The 22,292-nt window shown below is 41.0% G+C and overlaps 1 protein-coding gene across 1 annotated transcript; it reads right to left on the bottom strand.

Moving 5' to 3' along the window:
• Positions 1 to 6,330: 6,330 nt before the first annotated feature.
• LOC142610881 (F-box protein At5g07610-like) lies at positions 6,331 to 8,560 on the bottom strand. Its single transcript, XM_075782851.1, has one exon. It carries the CDS (start codon positions 8,459 to 8,461, stop codon positions 6,842 to 6,844), a length of 1,620 nt encoding a protein of 539 aa, XP_075638966.1. The 5' UTR covers positions 8,462 to 8,560; the 3' UTR covers positions 6,331 to 6,841.
• Between the last annotated feature and the right edge of the window lie 13,732 nt (positions 8,561 to 22,292).

Genomic DNA, 22,292 nt, shown 5'->3' with positions numbered 1-22,292 from the left:
AATCCCAAGATGGGCACATTCAGCTTCAATCTCTTCGGCTTGGAGCCCCCCTCCTCGGCTTGGGAGTGCGAAACTGCCATCACCTTGGTGGGACATGAGCTAGTCCTACCAGGCGCAGCGAAGATAACGTTGATCGTTCCCAAAGGAGGCCGAGATGAATTATTCCTCTGATTATTCGAGCCAGACTGACTGCCCTGTCCGCTAGGTTGGTACAGGTGCTGCTTTAATTTTCCTTCGCTGACAAGCTGCTCCAAGTGGTTCCAGAGGGTCTAACAGTTCTCGGTAGTATGACCCACGTCTTGATGGTACTGACAAAAGAGATTTTGATTCCTCCTAGCAGGATCCCCCGCCATCTTACTGGGCCATCTGAAGTAGGGTTCCTTACGGACCTTCTCTAGTAGCTGGTGCACCGGTTCTCGGAATACAGTATTAACAGTCTGAGGTGCCGCCGAGCCAGACTTTCCGGAGTAATCTCTTCTTGGCTTGTTGTTGTGATATCTGTCCGACTTGAAATCCCTTCTCTCCTGTGGGATAACCTTCGCCTTACCCTTCTCCTGCTGTTGGTCTTCCTTGACCCTTTTGTATTCGTCAATACGGTCCATGAGGCGGCATACACTCCGTACGGGTTTTTTGGTCAAGGACTTCCTCAAGTCATGATCAGTTGGAAGGCCCACTTTAAAAGTATTGATCGCGACCTCATCAAAATTACCATCTATCTCGTTAAACATCTCCCAATACCTGTCGGAGTATGCTTTCAACGTCTTGCCCTCCTTCATAGCCATGGACAACAGTGAGTCCAACGGTCGAAGAACTCTGCTGCATGTAATAAACCGTGACGCGAATGCTCTGGTCAGTTCCCCGAATGAACCTACAGACTCTGATTTAAGACCGTTGAACCACCTCATAGCAACAGGTTCTAAGCTAGAAGGGAAGACTTTGCACATCAGGGTCTCATTATGAGAATGCACCGCCATTCTCTGGTTAAAGTGGCTTACATGGTCCACTGGGTCAATCCGGCCGTTATAAATGGTGAAGGTGGACTGGGTGAATCTCCTAGGGAGCCTCCCATTCTCAATCCTGCGTGAGAATGGCGATTTAGAGAGTTGGTACAACGCCAGCTCATGGCATCATTCCCTAAGCCCCTAGAGGGGAGCTTCTTGTTCCTACGACCTGGTGGGTCATACTCTTCGCAAGAGGATGTTTTACTGGGGGCGACCATGACCTCGAACTGTAACTACTTCCCCGGGCTTCCCCCGAAAAGGTATTAGATAAGGGTGAAGCACGCCTTCGCCTGACGCGACGCAGCTTCTCCTTAAGGTGATCAATCTCTTTCTGCATGGCCTTGGCATCATCTTCGTGGGTGGCCCTGTCTCCACCGTGAGTATAACTTGCTTTAGGATATTCAGTGTGAACGCTACCCTCTCGATCCTCCCGGCGTTCAAGACGTTCGAAAGGATCCTCAAGTTGTGATCCTTGAGATTTTGCATGGTACGAGCCTAAGCCTGCCATGGCGTTCGAGTTCCTTCCACACTAGATTTCCCACAGACGGCGCCAATTGTAAGTGCATAATTGCGCTTGGACCCAAAAAACACACGTGGGCTCAGGCCCAATGAGCCTTAAACAATAACATTTGTAGAGTGTGGGTTCGCAATCTAGTTTAGTGGTGTTCGAAGCTTGATGAACAGGCTAGAATGTTACAGTATTTGCAAACAATGGACAAATAGGGAAAATGAACCTCCTCGGACGTAAGCCGAGGAAGATTTATATATTATTTCTCTTTTTTCTTTCAAAGGTTACAGTTCTTAGTCTTTTTCTAGTCACCTTCTTTTTTCTTTACTCTCTTCCCTTCTTAAATACTTCTTCTTCTTCCCTCTTTATCCACGTGTAATGCAAATTACCCTATTAGACACCTGTCCCATCCACCACACACTGGAAGTCTTCAAATGATAGCGAGAAGGCTGACCTCTACTATTCAGTGGTCATTTCTCCATTAATGCGGTCAGGGAGGTAGGTGCAGGGTCTTTAATGTGGAGGTAGCAGCCTTTTACTGAGATATTTCTCTCACACCGTTGCGTTTAGAGGGTACTTGAATCCCCCTCTTAACCCACGGTTTTTCCAGAACTCTGCCTTGATCTTTTTGGCGAATCCTAGGGTCTTCGCGGGTCTGTCCGAGGAGAGATTTGTCCTCGGATGAATCCTCGGACTCTCGACCTATGGGCCAACCTGCAGCTCTAGAGGCTTTTAGTCTAAAACGAACTAGCACCCATCAATAAAGCCTAAGGCCCAAATACTTACTTAGGTCCTTTTATTCCCCACATTTAGCATGAGCAATATATGAATTATTGTGTTTCTGTGGCTGTCTTAGTTCGCATTCTTATGATTTTGTGCTGTTGCATGTATTGATGTGCTTGAAAGTGAATAATGAATGAGAAAAACAAAATCATGTTACGGAAGACACTTTCAACTCGAAAAGTTAGTGCAACAAGTGGAGCAGCATCAGCTCCTGATGAAGTTTTCCATAGAGCCAAAGGTGTCCAGTTGTGCAACACTCAGGCATATCAATGCACTCTTGCCTTTTTTGCTGACTTTCTCCCTCAACAAGTTTTCTTCTGAAGTTATTATGGAGTGAGCACCTGTACCTCCCTCTGCTAGAGTCTTACGTGAGAGGTATACCCTCTTCATTGTGCCAGTTACGCGTGTCACCATGTCTCATCACAATCGATCCTTCATTTTCTATATTATTGGCTTTAGTAGGGAGGTCTACTTAAAGGACTATTATCCTTCTAGGTTTTGTTGGGGGCTATGTCCTTGCTTGGAATGGTTGAAGCTGTAATTAGGCAAATTTTCATCTTCAAGGACAGTTCTGTGATCTTTGCTTCCTTTGCCATGCAATAAGTTGTTGGATTCTACCTTTATGATTTTGGGGACCATAATTTTCTTTTGTCAATAAATATTTGGTTTACTTTGATGCACTTGTGTATTAATTGTTAAGCTAAATATATCATGGGGTTTTTATTATTTTGGGCTTTTGTTCATATGTTCTTGAATAAGTGTGCTGAATGTTTTTTTCTTTTTCTTTTTGATAATCTTGTTGTAAAGGAGAATAGGTAATGCCTACTGAGAACAGGTAATGCCTATTGTGTCTCTTTGGATCTTGACATTTTTTCAATTTAGGTTGCTTTTGGTTAAATGTAAAATATTTTCTAAGTGTAAAATATTTTCAGGTGAAAATATTTTGGGGAAGGAAAATATTTTGAAATGTTTGGCTGCATTATGAAAATTGTTTAAAAAAATATTTTCAAGTGTTTAGTTGCATTCTAAAAATGCTATTTTCTACTAATTTCTCACATTTTCTCAGCCATTTTTTCAACTTCCAAACAAATTTTATAATAGAAAATTTCAGTATATACAAGTAACAAAACAAATATCCATTAGCTCCATTCATTCACAAGCTAAACTCGGTCAAACTAAGAGAGAGTGAGGAAGAAAGAGTGAGAGATTGAGGGAAAGAGAGATAGATTGGGAAAGAGATCGGGTCAACGAGATCGGTCTTTAGAGGCGGCAACGAGATCAGTCTTGGGTGGGTCAAGAACGAGATTGGTCTTGGGTGGATCGAGTATTGTAGAGGGTGGGTTTGGTAGAAGTGTTTCGCCGGCGACGTGAGAGTGATGGATCGAAAATGTTGGAGGTGAGATAGGCTTTGCCGGCGTGACGGGGGACCTTGGAAATTTGACTAAGACATCTATGAATGGAGTATGCCCAACATACAGTCAAATGATTGCATCATAGAGTTTGAACCAGTGATATAAACCATGAAAAAATTGACATGAACTGGCATAAGATCCTTCGGTTTCTTAATGATTAGAGGAAACCCTACCCAAAGCAAACATAGACCAGGAATATCAAAAGCTTCGAAAATTTGTATATCAATTTGAAGAGAAATAGAGAGTATTTTTTTTGGTAGACAAAGGATTATATTAAGACTAAGGGAAAACAGGAACAATACAAAGCCTACTAGAAAACATTCCAGCAACATCAAAATCAAAAAAAGACTAAATTTCCACCGGTGGACAGTCATAAACAGAGAAACCCGCAGCTTGTTGTCCCCCCATCCTGGCGAGTCCATCAGCACATCTATTAGCCTCTCTAAAGCAATACTTGAATCTGATTTGGGGGACCCTCGAAGCAAGCTGCCTACAATCATCAACAATAGGCGAAATAATCAAGTTAGATTGCGTAGGAGTGCACAGAACATCACAGACCGCTTTTGCATCCATTTCAATCTCAACAGCTTGGAAGTTCCTCTCTACACACAACAGCAAGCCATCTCGGATTGCCCATAATTCCGCCATGAAACCAGAAGTGATGCCGATGTGTCTGGAGTAGCCAAGAATCCATTCTCCTTCCTCATTGCAAAACACACCACCTCCTCCTGCCAGCCCCAGGTCACCCGACAAAGAACCATCAGTGTTAAGTTTAATCCAGCCCATTGGGGGTTTTTCCCACCTGATTGGCTTGTGAACAGACTGGGTTGGAGCTTTCCAATTCGCAGCACAGCAAAACTCTTTCACTCTTTGGAGAACCTCAAAATGAAGGTCAATAGGGAACGGTTTATTATGAAACACAACCGCATTTCTTTTGAGCCAAATACGCCACACAGCAAATAAGAAAATAGTACTCCAGTGAGGCTGTCCCCTGTAATTTCCAGCATTTGCTTTTGCATTAACCGTAAACCTGCTTAACAAATCTGCAGCAAAAAAAGTATTATCATCACTATTGATGCCCAAGTTCCGCCAAACGTGCTTAATTACCTCACAATTACGAAGAATATGCATAATAGTCTCCGTTTCTTGATTACAAATTGGGCAAAGAAGATCTGAATTAATGCCTCTCGTGGTTAGGCAAGATTTCACTGTCATGAATTATAAGACCCGTTCAGTGCATGGTTAACTTACTAATAAAAAATCATAGTGCTACAATTAAAGAAGTTTTAAGATGATATAATCAGATGTGAACTTCCATTTTCCATTCTTTTCCAAATGAAAGGCCTTTTAGTATAAATAAATTACAAAATACAGCGTATCAAAAAAAAAAATACTAAATACAGAAAAGATGCCTTGAAAACTAAACCAAACAACAAATTGAAAGAAAACCAAAATAGGTATCAGAGTTAGAAATTTAATTCATTTGATTATCGAATGGCAGCTGGTAGAACAACCCACGGTATCTAAACCTGCAGATGAAATAAAACTTTTAATGGTGAGAAGATGAGATTGCTGGTGTTACCAACAGCGCAAGATTATGCACATCCATTTTTATGATACACAAAAAATTGCCATACACAAACTGTCATTAAACCCTTAAGATATACATAATATATATATACACACAACAACAACAACAACAATAACGAAGCTTAGTCCCAAATTTTGGGGCTATGGATCCTCAAAGATTAGAAAGTTAGCCTTGCGTGTATATATATCCATCTATTTTAATCAATGGACTCAAAAGTATGATTCATGTAATTCAAAATGCATGAGAAAATAGAAATTTGTGTTAAAAGGTTAAAAGTTGTTTATGAAAGCAGGTACTTGTGTAGTTTAGAACCTCAGTGGCTAACAATCAGGAGAGTATTAAAATTTCAATGGGAGTGGAAGAAATGTTGTTAGCCAGGATGTACACAAGTAGAAATATCAATTTTGCAGGTACAGACACAAAGTAACAGGAGTTACCAGCTAAGCTTTCCCCAAATTTCATAGTTGGCAGGCCATTTTCAATACTCTCTTCCACATTTTGCACAAGACAATGGAATCGATGAATTATAAGAAGACAACTTTGCCATCATTTAGGTGGAAGGCTAGCAAATCTGCAGCAGCTGGGGTTCCTTCACTATTCAACAAACCTAGAATATTCTAAAATTATGTCCATGAAGTAAACATTTTGTATCATGAACCATGCACCTGCACTACCGTAATCCTCAAGTTCCAAAAATATAAGCGAATTCTGCTTCTGAATAGCAGAAACTAGTTGAAAACCAATGAAATTTAACCCATTGCAAAGCATAAGAAAATAAAAATCTGTAGTGCATCATTTGATCAGAAAATTGGAGGTATTTCATTGCTTTAATAAGTTAAAATTGTGCATTCACAATCAAAGAAAAATACATACAAAAACCAAAACTTAATTACAAGACAAAATTAGGGTAAAATCCTGCTTCACAAATCAATAAAAAAAAAACTCCGGAACTCTTGTCTAGTAGACATTTGGAAGGACAATCCTATCACAACTTTTAAACCTTCATTCACAGAAATATAAGGTACACTCAATTGCTACAACTTAACTTTTAAACCTTCATTCACAGAAATATAAGGTACAGCTACAAAATTCATATTGGTAATTAATTATTCCAAAACATAATTTCATTATGTTTAAGTGTCAACAATAATTTAGAAAGAACAAGAGAACAAGAAAAACACTTAAATCGCTGGCCTGCCATGAATAAGTACAAATTTTGGTTGCATACTAAAAAACAATGCACTACATCCCATAATCTGTCCCAACAATGATTTGAGCTTCTAAACTTCACTGTTAGAGATATGACTGCCTTCATGATAACTGCTTCTTTGTCATCTCAAAACAGAAAACTGTCTGCATGGGATGGAGGAAATGGAGGCAAAGGGATGGAGACAAGCAAAATGCTATTACTTAGAGATTTATAATAAAGATATAATTTCCAATCCAAATGAGTTCTAAAAGCATCATAAAAATTGGAGAGGAAAGATTGAAAGACAAAATAACAACTTCCAACTTCTTGAGTTTTGTAGTTTAGAACCAAGGGCATTCAAACCGGGAGAGGACTTGGTGTTGGAGTTGCCCTCAACTTCTCAACTTCTTGCTGTTGCTTCTTGAACATTTGACGTTTAGAAACAAACTCGCTCAATAAAAATGGGGAAGGGCATTCAAACTTCAATGGGAGAGGTACTGGTGTTGGCCACGATGGTTGCCCAACAAAGAAGACAAATTTTGCAGGTATGCTATCAAAGTATCTGGAGTTGCCGGGTAAAAGTTTTTCCAGTCGGCCGGCCATTGTTAATACCCTCGTCCGCATGTTACACAAAACAATGCATTTGCGAAATTGTAAAAAAACAATTTCACCAACATTTCGATGGAAAGCTAACAATGACCCAGTTGAGATCTTTTCCTTTGCCATCTTGAGGAGATCGGAATATTCTGAAACCATGTCCTTGAAGTAAATTTTGTACTTCAGACACCATGTACCAGCATTATTGTAATCCTCGAGTTCCCAAACAGAAAAACTGCAAGAAGAATTTTGGAAAATCCGGAGACGCCCTTGGAACACTCCAAAGGAGACCAATTCTCTAAGGGACAGGTCAATGGGTGGATCAATATAGCGGCATCCTTGTGCATTGTTGAATGGATCGAACACAACAAAGCCTCTGATCATTCTATCCTTTTCATCCACCCAATGCAGCATCCTATTGCAGGCAACAACACCAGCATACGCAGGACTTCCAACAAAGGAATTCAATCCGGGCGGTGACGAAACAAGAGAGTCGCACCATTCACCGGTGTCGGAAGAAAAGATCTGCATACGTATCTGAGTAGCGTTGGATTGAGTGGGAGAATAAATGCGCACCACTCTATAACGGTAATGGGCATTGGTAATACATCCCTGCTCTTTATCACAGCTATCCGGAATGCATATAAAGCCCACCAAAACAATTCCGCGATATCCCTGGTATGGAAGGCGAGGGAGGATGATCCACTGTTTGGTAATAGGATTACAGATGCAATACTCAGTAAAGCCTGAATTAACAATCGGCAGAACTTCGCTGCGTATCAGTAATAAATCGTTGAACGATGCTTCGACGCAAAAGGGAAAATTTTTTCTTGCAAATTCGATACAGGGAAGAAAGTTGAGAAAATCGAGTCCGTCACCGTCACCGCTACCGTCACCGCCACCGCCACCTTCACCGCCACCGTCACCGCCACAGTCCTCATCGAATGGAAGAGCGAGTATCTTTTTGTCATGGTATAACACAAGAGTAAAGGGGTCTGTGTTTGACTTACTAAATGGGTGTCGGTGGAGCATGGCGTTGCGAACAAACAAAGGATGAGAAATCACAGAACACCAGCGCTTCGACACAGACTTACATTGGAGAGCCCATCGGCAAGGGAGTCGATAAAGGATCTCGAACAGTATAGCATCTGGCAGTTCTTCGATCTTCATTAATTCAGGCAACTGGGTCGAATCATCCGGATCTGGCTCTACTTCTTCTTCTTCTAATCTTCTTCTTTTGCTATATGGAGACAAGATCGGATATTCCTTCGGATCCTCTTCAACATCATCTTCTTTTCTTCTTTTACAATACAAAACCAGAGAAAGGTCTGGGTCTGGGTCTGTGTCTGTGTCTGTGATTTTGATTGACTCCACCGCCATGGTAACGGCGGAAACAGAAGCAGATATCTCTTTGTTGGGTTGGGGAAAAGGAAGAGAATCCTAAATAAACGTAAACAACATAAGTTTTAATACTATAAACCGGAAAGGTAATTTAAGTATTATTTTAAATCAATGGATTTGCTTTTTATATTTATAGACGGCCATATACGTGTCGATTTTCATGTCGGTTTCTGATTGAGGTGGACTAATCCAAACCGTTTATTTTTATTTTTCAATAAATGGTTAAAATTTGTATAGTGTTATTACCGAATTGACCTTTTTTATCTTTTAATAAATAAATAATAATTTATTTTATACTTGAGCCTTGTTTTTACTTTAAAAATTAAAAGAAAAATAATATGTCCACAACATTTTTATAATATTTTTACAACAAATGCTGAGTGATAGGTTATTATTATTGGGTTAAAAAAGTAATCTTAGTGCTAAATTTAAATTTGAACCAATAAAAACTAACCACCTGTGATTTGTTATAAAAATATTATAGACATAGCACTTTTCAAATTAAAAAGTATATCTTGTTTTACAATGATTACAAATAGAGCATATTATAAAATAAAATAAAAATGAAAAAACAGCCAGACATTCACATCATTTCCTATATAATACCAAAAAAAAAAAGTGTAAAATTTACAAAATTTTATTTTAAAATAACTTATATCAGTCTGTGTATAATAGAATAGAGTGAATAGTAATTGCTATGTATGAAAAAAGATAAAAAGATAAACAATTAAAAAATCAAGAATTTTTTATTTTTTTAATGAAATGTAATGTAAAATAAATAATTTGATGTGAGATATTTTAAAAAATAAATATGTAAAATAAAAAAAGTAACTTATTATATTAAAATAGACATGAATTTTTACATAAACTAATACCAATGCTCAAACTTGAAAACTACAGTGAATTGTTTATTATTTCCAGACCAAAATTTGGTATCCTATTCACTTTTCCAGCTGAGTTTCAATATGTATTAATCTTGTGGGGGGTAAAAATACTTAAATGCACATTTGGGTCTTGGGCTTGGTTTGTTGATATAAGTCTGTTCAATTAGAGTCTTCGAGGCCCAAAGGCCAGTTCGCACTACAAGGGGTAGAGGAATTGTCCGAGGAGGAGTATCTCCCCGGACGGGCCCAGTAAAGGCCATGGGACGTGCTAAAGGATTTAGAGACAGAATTCTAGAAGATCTGTTGGGTAAAGGTGTGATCCAAGTACTCGTTAGAAGGAGGAACGTGTGAGAAATATCTAAGGAAAAAAACTGCTACCACCACATTAAAGGCCCTGCATCTACCTCCCTAGCCGCATTAATGGAGAAATGACCTCTGAACAGTAATATTCGGTCTTCCAGCTATAATTTGAAGACTTCAAGAAGGTGGTGGATGGGACAAGTATCTAAGAGGAAAATCTGTGCTACACGTGTGAGAAAAAGAAAAGAAGAAAAGGGATATAAGAGGACAGGAGAGGTATGAAGAAGGGGGCGAAAGGAAAAACCGGAAGACCAATTGTAATCTTTTGCTTAGAGAAAGAAAGGCAATACAAATGGTTCTCGGCTTACGTCCGAGGAGAGTTTTTTGTCATATATATCTATTATTTGCATAGATTGCGGCATTCTAACCTGTTTATCAACTCTCCAATATCCCTAACCTAGATTTCAAACTCATACTCTACAAATTTCATTGTATAAGACTCTTTAGACCTGGGTCCATCTAGTAATTGGACCGGGTACAAATTGTGCACTTACAACTGGCGCCGTCTGTGGGGATCTAGTGTTGAAGGAATTGGAACATTATAGCAGGCTTAGGTTCGCATCATGCAAAGTCTTAGGGGTCCTAGCACGAAGATCATTTCGAGCATCTTGAACGTCGGAGGGATCGAGAGAGAAGTGTGCATACAGTACATCCTGATGTAAGCCATTCACGTAGTGGAAGCAGGGCCACCCATGAGGATGATGCCAAGGCTATGCTGAGGGAGATTGACCACCTTAAGAAAAAGCTACACCTTGTCAGACGAAGGCGGGCTTTACCTGCGTCCAATCCTTCCTCTAGATTGTCCTAGGGAAGCAGTTACAGTCCAAGGTCTAGGACTCTCCCTTGCGAAACCTTCTTTTACGAGAAGGATGAGCTTCCAAGTCATAAGCATAAGAAGTTTCCCTCCAGCGGCTTGGGAAACTATGTTATGAGCAGAGTGTTGCACCAACTCTCCAAGTCACCCTTCTCACGTAGGATTAGAGAAGGGAAGGCTCCCACGACGGTTCACTCAGCCCACCTTCACCATCTACAATGGCAGGACAGACCCAGTCGAACACGTGAGCCATTTTAATCAGAGGATGGCGGTACATTCTCAGAACGAAACCTTGGTGTGCAAAGTCTTTCCCTCAAGCTTGGGACCTGTTGCTATGAGATGGTTTAATGGACTAAAGCAGGGGTCTGTCAATTCTTTCATGAAACTCACTAGGGCATTCGTGTTTCGATTCATTACATGCAGCAGAGTCCCTTGGCCTTTGGACTCATTGTTATCCATGGCCATGAGGGAGGGTGAGACCTTGAAAGCTTATTCTGACAGATACTGGGAAATGTTTAATAAAATCGACGGTGATTTTGACGAAGTGGTGATTTACACTTTCAAAGTGGGTCTCCCAACTAATCACGATTTAAGGAAATCTCTGACCAAAAAGCCCGTACGGAGTGTATGTTGCCTCATGGATCGCATCGACGAGTACAAAAGAGTTTAGGAAGATCAATAACAAGGTAAGGGTAAGGCAAAGGTTATCCCTCAAGAGAGAAGGGATTTCAGGTCAGACAGGTACCATAACAATAAGCTGAGGACAGATTTCTCTAGGCAATCTGATTCAGCCACTCCTCAAGTAGTTAATACCATATTTTGAGAATCAGTGCACCAATTGCTGGAGAAAGTCCGCAAGGAACCCTACTTCAAGTGGCCTAGTAAGATGGCGGGGGACCCTACGAAACGGAATCAGAACCTCTTTTGCCAGTATCATCAGGATGTGGGTCATACTACCGAGAATTGTCGGACCTTTTGGAACCATTTAGAGTAGCTTGTTAGTGAAGGAAAATTGAAGCAGCACCTGTATTAACCCAACGGACAAGGAAATCATTCGGGTTCAAATAATCAGAAGAACAACTCATCTCGGCCGCCCTTGGGAACGATTAATGTCATCTTCGCTGCACCTGGCAGGGCCGGTTCCTGTCCTACAAGGGTGATGGCGGTGTCACATTCCCAAGCTGAGAAGTCTGGCTCGAGGCCGAAGAGGATCAAAGGGAATACGCCTATTTTGGGATTCTCTGATAAGGATAAGGTTAGGACTATTCAACCACATGACGATGCCCTAGAGGTCACATTGAGGATAGGGAATTATGACGTCAAGAGGGTGATGGTCGATCAGGGTAGCGGTGCGGATATTATGTACCCTGACTTATTTAAGAGGCTTAAGTTAGAGCTGGAGGATCTCATTCCCTATGATTCGTTGTTGATAAGCTTTGAAGGGAAGGCTGTCATACCAAAGGGATAAATTCGTTTGCCCGTACAGTTGGGCTCGGAAACGGTCGATGTAGATTTCATTGTGGTTGACGCATATTCTCTATACACGACCATCGTCGCCAGGCCTTGGCTGTATGCTTTGAGTGTTGTCTCCTCGACTTTACATGTTAGAGTGAAATTTCTCTCAGGCGAATTGATTGAAGAAATTCTTGAGAGCCAATCAGTTGTAAGGCAATGCATATCGGCTGCAATGCTACATCAAGCTGAATCAGGATCCTTGACCTCGGCTGTGGAAGACTTATAGCAATTAACAGCTCTAGATGCGCCCGATGCGGTGACAGCAAATGAGGTTACGTGTGAAGAGTTGGAAAGATTTCTCATAAATGATGGCCCCGAAAGGTTCTTTCAAGTTGGGATACGGCTACCACACCAAGAGAAGATGGAATTGGTGATGTTTTTTAAAACAATATCGATGTTTTTGCATGGGATCCCTATGAGGCTCCGGAGGTTGACTCAAGTTTCATTTGCCATCATTTGAACGTCAATCCTGCCGTTATTCCTAGGAGGCAACCACCTTGACATTCTTCGAAAGAACATGCTGAGGCCGTCAAGCTCAAAAAGGCTGGGGCTATTAAAGAAGTTTTCTACCCAGAATGGTTGGCGCACACTATCGTAGTAAAAAAGAAAAGCGGAAAGTGGAGAGTATGTGTGAACTTCACAGACCTGGACAAAGCCTGCCCAAAAGACTCGTTCCCGATGCCTCGCATCAATCAACTAGTGGATGCTACGGTTGGGCATCCTCGAATGAGTTTTTTGGATGCCTTCTAAGGTTATCACCAAATACCTTTGGCATTGGGTGATCAGGAGAAGACTGCCTTCATTACTACTACGGGGAATTATCACTATAAAGTAATGCCATTCGATTTGAAAAATGCAGGGGCTACTTACCAAAGGATGATGACCAGGATGTTCGAATCGTAGTTTGGGAAGACCATTGAGGTATATGTGGATGATATGGTAGTGAAGAGTAAGACAGTACCTATGCATGTGAAATATTTGGACGACATCTTTCAAACACTTAGGAAGTACAAGCTGTGCCTTAACGCCTCAAAGTGTTCTTATGGGGTGGGTTCCGAAAAGTTCCTAGGCTACATGGTAACTCATAGAGGAATAGAGGTAAATCCGGCATAGGTCAGAGCCATTCAGGGCTTGCAACCACCTCGGAATCCGAAGGAAGTTCAAAAATTGACCAGGATGACTGCTGCTCTCAGCTGATTCATCTTTCGGTCCGCTGATAGGTGTAGACCTTTTTTTCAATTGTTAAATAAGTGGAAAGGATTCCAATGGTTTGATGAGTGCGCTTTAACTTTTCAGCAACTTAAGGAATATTGGCCACCCATCATGTCTCGACAGGAGGTTGATGAAATCCTGTTTGCATACCTAACTGTAGCTATCCATGCAGTCAGCTTGGTTCTGATAAGGGAAAACGATGGAGTACAAAGACCGGTTTATTATGTAAGCAAATCTTTGAATGAAGCTGAGGTACGTTATTTGCCTTTGGAGAAGGCAATTCTAGCCGTAGTCCATGTGACACGAAAGCTTCCTCACTACTTCCAATCCCACACCGTCGTGGTTTTGACTCAACTATCTCTCAAGTCAGTATTGCGAAGTGCTGACTACTCGGGGAGGGTAGCCAAGTGAGGAACTATTCTAGGAGCTTTCGATATCAAATATATGCCACGCACCTCGGTCAAGGGCTAGGTTCTAGCTGATTTGGTGGCAGAGTTCGCCGAACCATCGTTAGGAGAAACTGCAAAGGAGTCGCACATGGATGAAAAATCAGTTGGCATGATCACATGCAAAGGGCCTCTAGCTTGGAAAGCGTATGTTGATGGGACAGCAAACCAGAGGGGATCAGGCGTTAGACTTGTTTTGGTATCCCCTAAGGGAATTACCTTTGAGAAATCATTGAGATTAGCGTTCTCGACCACTAATAACGAGGCTGAGTACGAAATTGTCTTAGTCGATATGGATATGGTCCAGAGAATGGAGGGAAAGGCAGTTCATATGTCCTTGGATTCTCAATTAGTTGTGGGCCAAGTGACGGGGACCATGGAGGCTAGGGATCCAAAAATGCAAGAGTACCTGACCCAGGTCAAATGTTTACAATCCAAGTTTGATTTTTTCATCCTTTCGCATGTTTCTAGAGGTGGAAACACGCATGCGAACTTGTTGGCCACTTTGGCGACATCCTCGGCTCAATGTCTGCCTAGGATTATTCTCGTCGAAGACTTGCTGAAACCGACTTTAACCACCGCAAGTACCGTCCGTATCCATCTGATAAGGTTCGAACCTAGCTGGATGGATCCCGTAGTTTCTTTTCCAAAAAGCGATGTTCTGCCTGAGGAGAAGTTTGAAGCAGATAAAATTCGTCGAAAGGCACCTCGATTTTGGTTTTCTGAGGATCAGAAGTTGTATAAACTCTCTTTTTTCAGGCCATACCTGCTATGTGTACACCCTGAAGCAACGGAGGCACTTTTGGAAGAATTGCATGAGGGAATTTGTGGAAGTCACACTGGGGGGAGATCCTTAGCCCATAGAGCTCTGACTCAGGGATATTGGTGGCCCAATATACAGAGAGAGACTTACGACTACGCAAGAAAATATGACCAGTGCCAGAGGTTTGCTCCCAATATTCATCAGCTTGGTGGTGTCCTTAATCCTTTGTCTAGTCCTTGGCCATTCGTTCAATGGGGACTGGATATATTTGGGCCTTTTTTGAGGGCTGTGGGAAACAAAAGTTGGCTACTCGTAGGAACTAATTACTTCACCAAGTGGGTCAAAACTGAGCATTTATCAAATATTAGGGATGTGGACACCAAGAAATTTATCTGGAAGAACATTATCACTAGATTTGGGGTACCTCACACACTTATTTCATATAATGGCGTGCAATTTGATAGTAAAGCTTTCAGAAAATATTGTAATGGCTTGGGCATCACAAATAGATACTCCACTCCAACTTATCCTCAGGGAAATGGGCAGGTTGAGACCGTTAACAAAGTTATAGTCAGTGGACTTAAGAAGAGGCTGGATGGCGCAAAGGGCAGATGGGTAGAGGAATTGTCACACGGTTTGTGGACATATCGGACTACGCCGCGAAGATCCACTGGAGAAACACCATTCTCCATGACTTACGGGGCTGAAGCGATGATACCTTTGGAATCGGGGTTTCCTACATTAAGGACGAGTTCTTTCAGCCCGAGAAATAACGATGGCCTCTTGGAGAAAAGCCTGGATCTAGTTGAGGAACGGCGAGAGGCCGCCATGGTCCAACTGGCTTATTATCAGTAGAAGCTCAAACGAGGATATGATGCTCATGTGAAGCTAAGGCCACTAGCGCCTGAAGATTTGGTGTTGAGGAAAATCATGGGTACTTCCAAAAATCCAGCGTGGGGAAAGCTAGCACTAACTTGGGAAGGACCATACCGAATCATTTCTTTAGTGGGCATAGGGTCATATCACTTAGCTGATCTAGATGAAAAAATTGTACAATGCCCTTGGAATGTAAATAACCTACGAAGATATTATTATTAATGAAAAGCACTTTTGTCGTTCGTTTTTCAAATTATCATTATGTAACAGTTCGATTTACTTATTACGAATATCAAACAGAAACTTGGTCATGCATGGTCCTCGAACCACATACCTCGTGAAAATTGATATCTTATTAATTGTTAAACAGAACCTTAGTTATGTCGGAATCTCGGACCTTCTACTTTGGGAAAATTAACATTTCAATTCGCTATTGATAAATATCAAACAGAAACTTGGTTATGCATGGTCCTTGGACCACATACCTCGTGAAAATTGATATCTTATTGATTGTTAAACAGAACCTTAGTTATGTCGAGTCCTCGGACCTTCTACTTTGGGTAAATTAACATTTCAATTCGCTATTGCTAAATATCAAATAGAAACTTAGTCATGCATGGTTCTCGGACCACATACCTCGTGGAAATTGATATCTTATTGATTGTTAAACAAAACCTTAGTTATGTCGGATCCTCAGACCTTCTACTTTGAGAAAATTAACATTTCAATTCGCTATTGCTAAATATCAAATAGAAACTTGGTCATGCATGGTCCTCAGACCACATACCTCGTGGAAATCGATATCTTATTGATTGTTAAACAGAACCTTAGTTATGTCAGAACTTCGGACCTTCTACTTTGGAAAAATTAACATTTCAATTCGCTATTGCTAAATATCAAATAGAAAATTGGTCATACATGGTCCTCGGACCACATACCTCATGGAAATTATATCTTATTGATTGTTAAACAGAACCTTAGTTATGTTGAGACCTCGGACCTTCTACTTTGGGAAAATTAACATTTTAATTCGCTATTGCTAAATATCAAATAGAAACTTGGTCATGCATGGTCCTCGGACCACATACCTCGTGGAAATTTATATCTTATTGATTGTTAAACAGAACCTTGGGTATGTCGGGTCCTCGGACCTTCTACTTTAGGAAAATTAACATTTCAATTCACTATTGCTAAATGTCAAATAGAAACTTGGTCATGCATGGTCCTCGGACCACATACCTCGTGGAAATTGATATCCTATTGATTATTAAACAGAACCTTAGTTATGTCAGGTCCTCGGACCCTCTACTTCAGGGAAATTAACAGAAACCATACCTCATGAGTGTTGATATATTGATGTGCTACGGTAAGTTTGATGGATTGATTTATGCCCCAAACTAAATGCAAAATTAAGTTTTAGATTGTGTATTGTTGTATTACATATATTATGGTTTTGAGGCATAATTTACATATATATACTAAGTGTCTGTACTTTTATTTGAAGTTACTGCTAATCGAAATGTTTTAAAGACTTTACTATGTATTAAAGGGTGGAGTTAATTGTTCCACTCATGTAATTTTGCGCTAAGGAGAAGCAAATTAGTATTTTTGTACTAAAGGTTGGAAGTCAGTTGAAGATCAAACCTTTCTAAGTTCTCATTAATTTTGTCAAAATATACACTGGAAATGAAAGCCCTAATACAAAAATTATTACATGAGAAAAGGGGAGGGAGTCCTAACTGGCCTAGGTCTTAAACCTTGGGCGGGGGTCCTGCTTGGATGTGCTGGCAGCCCTTTTTGCTTTGCTGTCCTTCTCTGTTTGTTTTAGCTCCGCTTCGAATGAGTTCTGGACTTGTTTCCCTTTGTCTTTTGCCACTGGTGGAGGAACATTGGGCTTAACATTCTTGCTCGGAGGCTTCTCGGCTTCGTCACCTTGTTCCTTCTCTTTGTCAGAACCAGCAGGTTCTTTAGGAGTTGGAATGGGCTCTGGAATCATGGATGGATGTGTTAAAAGTGCTGTCTCGTGGGTAGGTGCGACAAGAGGAAGCTCTTTGAGCACTTGGATGTCCTGAGGAAGCCAAATGTTCTCAGGTTCCTCAACTTGGAAGTCGTGGGAATCTCTGCCACATTCAGAGCTTCTGCCCACACTTGTTGGCAGTACTCCCTGCATAGCTCGGCAAACTCCTCTGTCAGTTGATTTTCTGTCGCCTCAACCCCTTCTTTGTAAGCAGCCTTCTTGGCAGCCTCCACGCTTTCCTTGAGGGTACGAGCCTCTTCCCTCACTCGAGCAAGCTCCTTCTTCAGGTCAGAGTTTTCTTGTTGGGCTTTAGACAAGTCCTCGTCCTTTTGACGTAGAAGTTTGCGTTGCCCCTCCACTTGAGTTTTCATTATTTTAAGGCTGGCCTTGGCACCATCTCTCTCCCTCTTCTCCTCTGTCAGCTACTTGGTTAGGTTCTCGTTCTTCACAAGGGCTTAGCCTAAGGCCTTCTCGGTCTCCTGTCTGACCTCAAGTTCAGCTGCAGCCTTCTTCCGAGAGTCTTCCACCCACTTTTCTGCAGCAAAGACTTCTTGTATGGCCTGCGTTAAAGTATTAAAATAAATACATTATTGTTAAAGCAAATTTAAAGTACATGTGAACGATTTTTTCGCTAAAGTGTAATGAAAGCAGTTTGGTGAGGGTAAATACAAGACACTCACCAAAGCCAAGTCCCTTTTGAGAGAGAAAAAAAGAAGTGGTTGAGTCATCTTGTCTAGGGCATCCATGTCCTTTGGTAGGAGAAGAGGCCGTTCCAAAGCCTCAACCAGGTAATGAGCGTGTCCTTGCTGGAACGCCCTGATGCTGGATTGACAGGAGATTGGGGCCCAATCTAGCTTCGGTTCAGGAGACCAATTGGCCTGTGTACGGCGTACCTCGGCCAAGTCACGGTTCTCCCCACTCTCTACTGAAGAGGCACGTCCCTTACCTTTGCCTACTTTATGTTGTTTTTGTTGCTGCTTTAGTTTCTTCTGCCTCTCCATATTTGCCTTATCGGCCTCATTTTTCCTCTTCTTCTTAGGCTCCGGAATGGGAATCTTAGGATCAGAGGGAGGAGGGGTGGTGGCAGAGGGGGAGGGATCTGTGACTCAACCACACCCTTTTTAGAGGCTTTCGTGCCCCTCTTAGACATCAGCTTCCTAAGGGTAGCCATGTCGTCTTCCTCGAAACTAGAGTTCGGTTGTGCTATTATTAAACCCTTTATGCCAGAATTTTTTGCAAGCATGTGCTCTTCGTCCGAGAGGATGACGAGTTGATCCTCTCAAGGTCTCTCAACTTCTTCAAGGCGAAACTGGTCAATCTCCTCGTCCAACGATTGTTGCGAGGACGCAAGTTCTTCTCGGATGGCTGTTGTTTGGGAATGTGCCGAGAGAGGAATTGTTGCGATGGGGTGAGAGTATAGGATGATGAAGGGGTCGTCTGGGAGTTCGTGGTCAGAAAGGAAGCCTCGTCGTGAAATATCTATCCTTTTACGACGTTGGTCTCCTGCGGTGATCACGTTGTCAATCTCTTGGAAATCGTCTGATAAAGGATCGTATCCTAATATCAGGTGGGCTGCTCTTACTTGTAGGTCTTAACAAACACTTCGGATCGAAGAACGTGATTGAGGTCTGCGATGTTGCAAAGGCTAAGACGCGGCCATATGTGTTGTTTATTTGTGAAAAACATCCGAGGAGACGAGCATGGTTAGATCAGCAATAAATATCAAAGAAAGGTGTAGTAATATGCAATGTAATAAGAAACGGTAAAGTTAATGGGATTAAGTCACAGGGTACGGAATCTAACTCCTATGGAGTCACACCTGAGTCTCCCCATTCGACTGGACAGTGAGGACCGTCAGACCAGTTTCCTGAGGCGATAAGATAGTCATCTTTCATGCCTTTGTTGGATTTAGGAAGACAGGATATGAGTCTAACAATGCTAGATTTGGATTTAAGGTAGTATCCTACGCTTTTAAGTTTATGGCACTTGTACATGTAAACGACGTCGTGCCATGTGAGGTTTAGACCCGTTTGTTTATTTAAAGCGTCAACACAACCTAAGACTCTAAGTACATTTGGTGTGCACTGATCTGGGCATAACCTATGGTTACGTAGGTATTCGCTGGTTACGTTTCTCATAGGAAGGGTCATCCCACCTTCTAAGAATGCGATGATATAACTTTTCCCTCTCTTTTAGCGTTACTTATGGCTTCTACTGGGCAATATCTCAAGCCTACGTCTTGGAGAATATGATATTTGGCCCGAAAACCCTCCATACCGGCGTCGGTATCTACTAAACCCTTAAATCTACCCATTTGGTGGGAGTGAGAATGAAAGTTTAGAGAATGGTAGGGGTCTAGTTGGTGGCCGAGGACAGAAGCCGAGGAGAAATGAGTAAAGGAAGTTGAGAACTTACGGGAAATAGTTAGGCGATTCTTCACGAGCTTCTTAAGAGGAAAGAGAGTGAGTAACTCTTAGACTTGATTGATTTCTGAAAGGATGGATGGAGATTCGGTTTCCTAGGCGTTTTGACGTGTGGGAGGTGGCCTCAAATCAGAATTATCCCGCCCAAATTTTTAGAGTGAACCCGGACCGTTGGATACGTATCTCACCGTTGAACGTAGGGAATAAGACGTAACTTGCAGTCATTAATGCGAGTGTTCCAGGTTTCGAGGCATCAGGGGCGGTTTTAAAGGAACGAAAGGACCCCTACACCTGTGGCGGTATGCAAAGTGTGTGGAGGGTGCATTGTTGGTTCAAAACTCCATTTCTCTCCTCGGATAGGGGGAAAAATGAAATTTTGAGGGGCTATTATGGGGGGTAAAAATGCTTAAATGCACATTTGGGCCTTGGGCCTGGTTTGTTGGTATAAGTCTGTTCAATCAGAGTCTTCGACGCCTACAGGCCAGTTTGTGCTACAAGGGGCAGAGGAATTGTCTAAGGAGGAGTATCTCCTCGGACGGGCCCAGTAAAGGCCATAGGACATGCTAAAGGATTAAGAGACAGAATTTTGGAAGATATGTTGGGTAAAGGCGTGATCCAAGCACTCGTTAGAAGGAGGAACGTGTGAGAAATATTTGAGGAAAAAAGCTGCTACCACCATATTAAAGGCCCTGCATCTACCTCCCTATCCGCATTAATGGAGAAATGACCTCTGAACAGTAATATTCAGCCTTCCAGTTATTATTTGAAGACTTCAAGAGGTGGTAGATGGGACAAGTATCTAAGAGGAAAATATGTGCTACACGTGTGAGAAAAAGAAGAGAAGAAGAGGGATATAAGAGGACAAGAGAGGTATGAAGAAGAGGGTGAAAGGAAAAACTGGAAGACCAATTGTAATCTTTTGCTTAGAGAAAGAAAGGCAATACAAGTGGTCCTTGGTTTACGTCCGAATAGAGTTTTTTGTCATATTCATCTATTATTTGCATAGATTGCGGCATTCTAACCTGTTTATCAACTCTCTAATATCCTTAACCTAGATTTCAAACTCATACTCTACAAATTTCATTGTATAAGACTCTTTGGGTCTGGGTCCATCTAGTGAATGAACCGGGTACAAATTGTGCACTTACAAATCTTATTCTACTATATATATATATATATATAGTTGCAAATAGAGAATTTTTAGCATGAGATAATTTTTAACTGCATGCTTGGGTATTAGAATTAGCTTTTGGACACTTTTTTATATGTTTTAACGGTAGCTGCCATGCCGTCCATCAATAACTGTAACTAACTCATTAAAAGTAGTAATTATGACAAGTTTGATGTCTAAAAAAGCTTCATCTAATTTGAATTTAGAATATATCATGATATATTCTAGTGTTTAATTTGATCATCTCTAGGTAAAATACTGCATCAATATCAGGAGTTAGTTAATACTTATAAACTAGTGTTTAGACAAAAATTTGCCAGCTTCTTTACATCCATTCTAAAGTTACAAGTATCTTGATTTTTATCTGCTGGGATCCAATTCCGTTTCTTCTATACAATTCATCATTACTGATTTATTTTAATCTGAAAAGAGCTTCTGATCTTTGCAGAAAACCTATATCCTGTTAAAGAGAGTGATATAAAGATGAGAAACCGTGGAACATATAAGTCAGTCAGCACTGTTGTTTGCTCAAACCTGTCACAGATTGGCGATAGTTCTCTTGTTTTTCAGATTCTAGAGAAAGTGACTGTTGGACAGATAGTAAGTTTACTAAACTTGTTTAATCTAAACCTTTTTATTTATTTATTTTGTTCTCTTTTAAATTGATGGCTTCCAAAAGCTTCCTACTTGAATAAGGAAATGATTTTTGAACCATTTTCTTTTCTTCTTTGATTGTCTGTTGACTGATTCTCATGAAATTTTCTTGATGTGTTTGTATTTTAGTTAATGAAGCCACCTTTGGACAATGCTTGTGCCATGCTCAGAATGCTTGCTGCGCTGGATTCCAAACCCACGAGACTTTCTGAGCAGAGTATTGTCACTCTAAGCAATTTCATTTCAAGATATCTGATTGTTGTTGTGCATGTAAGTATTTTGTCTTGTTTGGTATCTTCCTTTGACTATTTTTAAAATAATTTTTATAAAAAAAGAAAAAAGAAAATGGTTAATAAATATGCTTAGCATATCTTTTAGCTTATGTTCTTTAATTGTGCTGGCACTGGTAGTGGTTTGTTCTTGGATGCCCATATAATGAGAGATTGCAGAAATCATTAGTTTTTCTTATTTCTTCTCTATTATGATTAGAGAGTTCTTCTACGCAAGACCGTGTTCTATGTAAATAATGTTCTCATATTTAATAATTAAAAAAAAAAGAAAAGAAAAAGGTAAACAAAGTTCTCATGGCACGTGCGTAACTGAGATATGCTAACTTTCATCCAGAGGGGGAAATTGTAAAAGCCTTCATCCTGAAGTGTTATATGTAAACGAAAG

The sequence above is a fragment of the Castanea sativa genome, chromosome 9 (genome assembly GCF_040712315.1).
Source record: "Castanea sativa cultivar Marrone di Chiusa Pesio chromosome 9, ASM4071231v1".
In the NCBI taxonomy this organism is placed as follows: domain Eukaryota; kingdom Viridiplantae; phylum Streptophyta; class Magnoliopsida; order Fagales; family Fagaceae; genus Castanea; species Castanea sativa.
The sequence above is the reverse complement of the archived record's forward strand: the minus strand, read 5'-3'. Positions and strand labels throughout refer to the sequence as shown.

Coding starts and splice junctions, on each gene's coding strand:
- LOC142610881 (XM_075782851.1), bottom strand. CDS start 8,461: ATGGCGGTGGAGTCAATCAAAATCACAGACACAGACACAGACCCAGAC.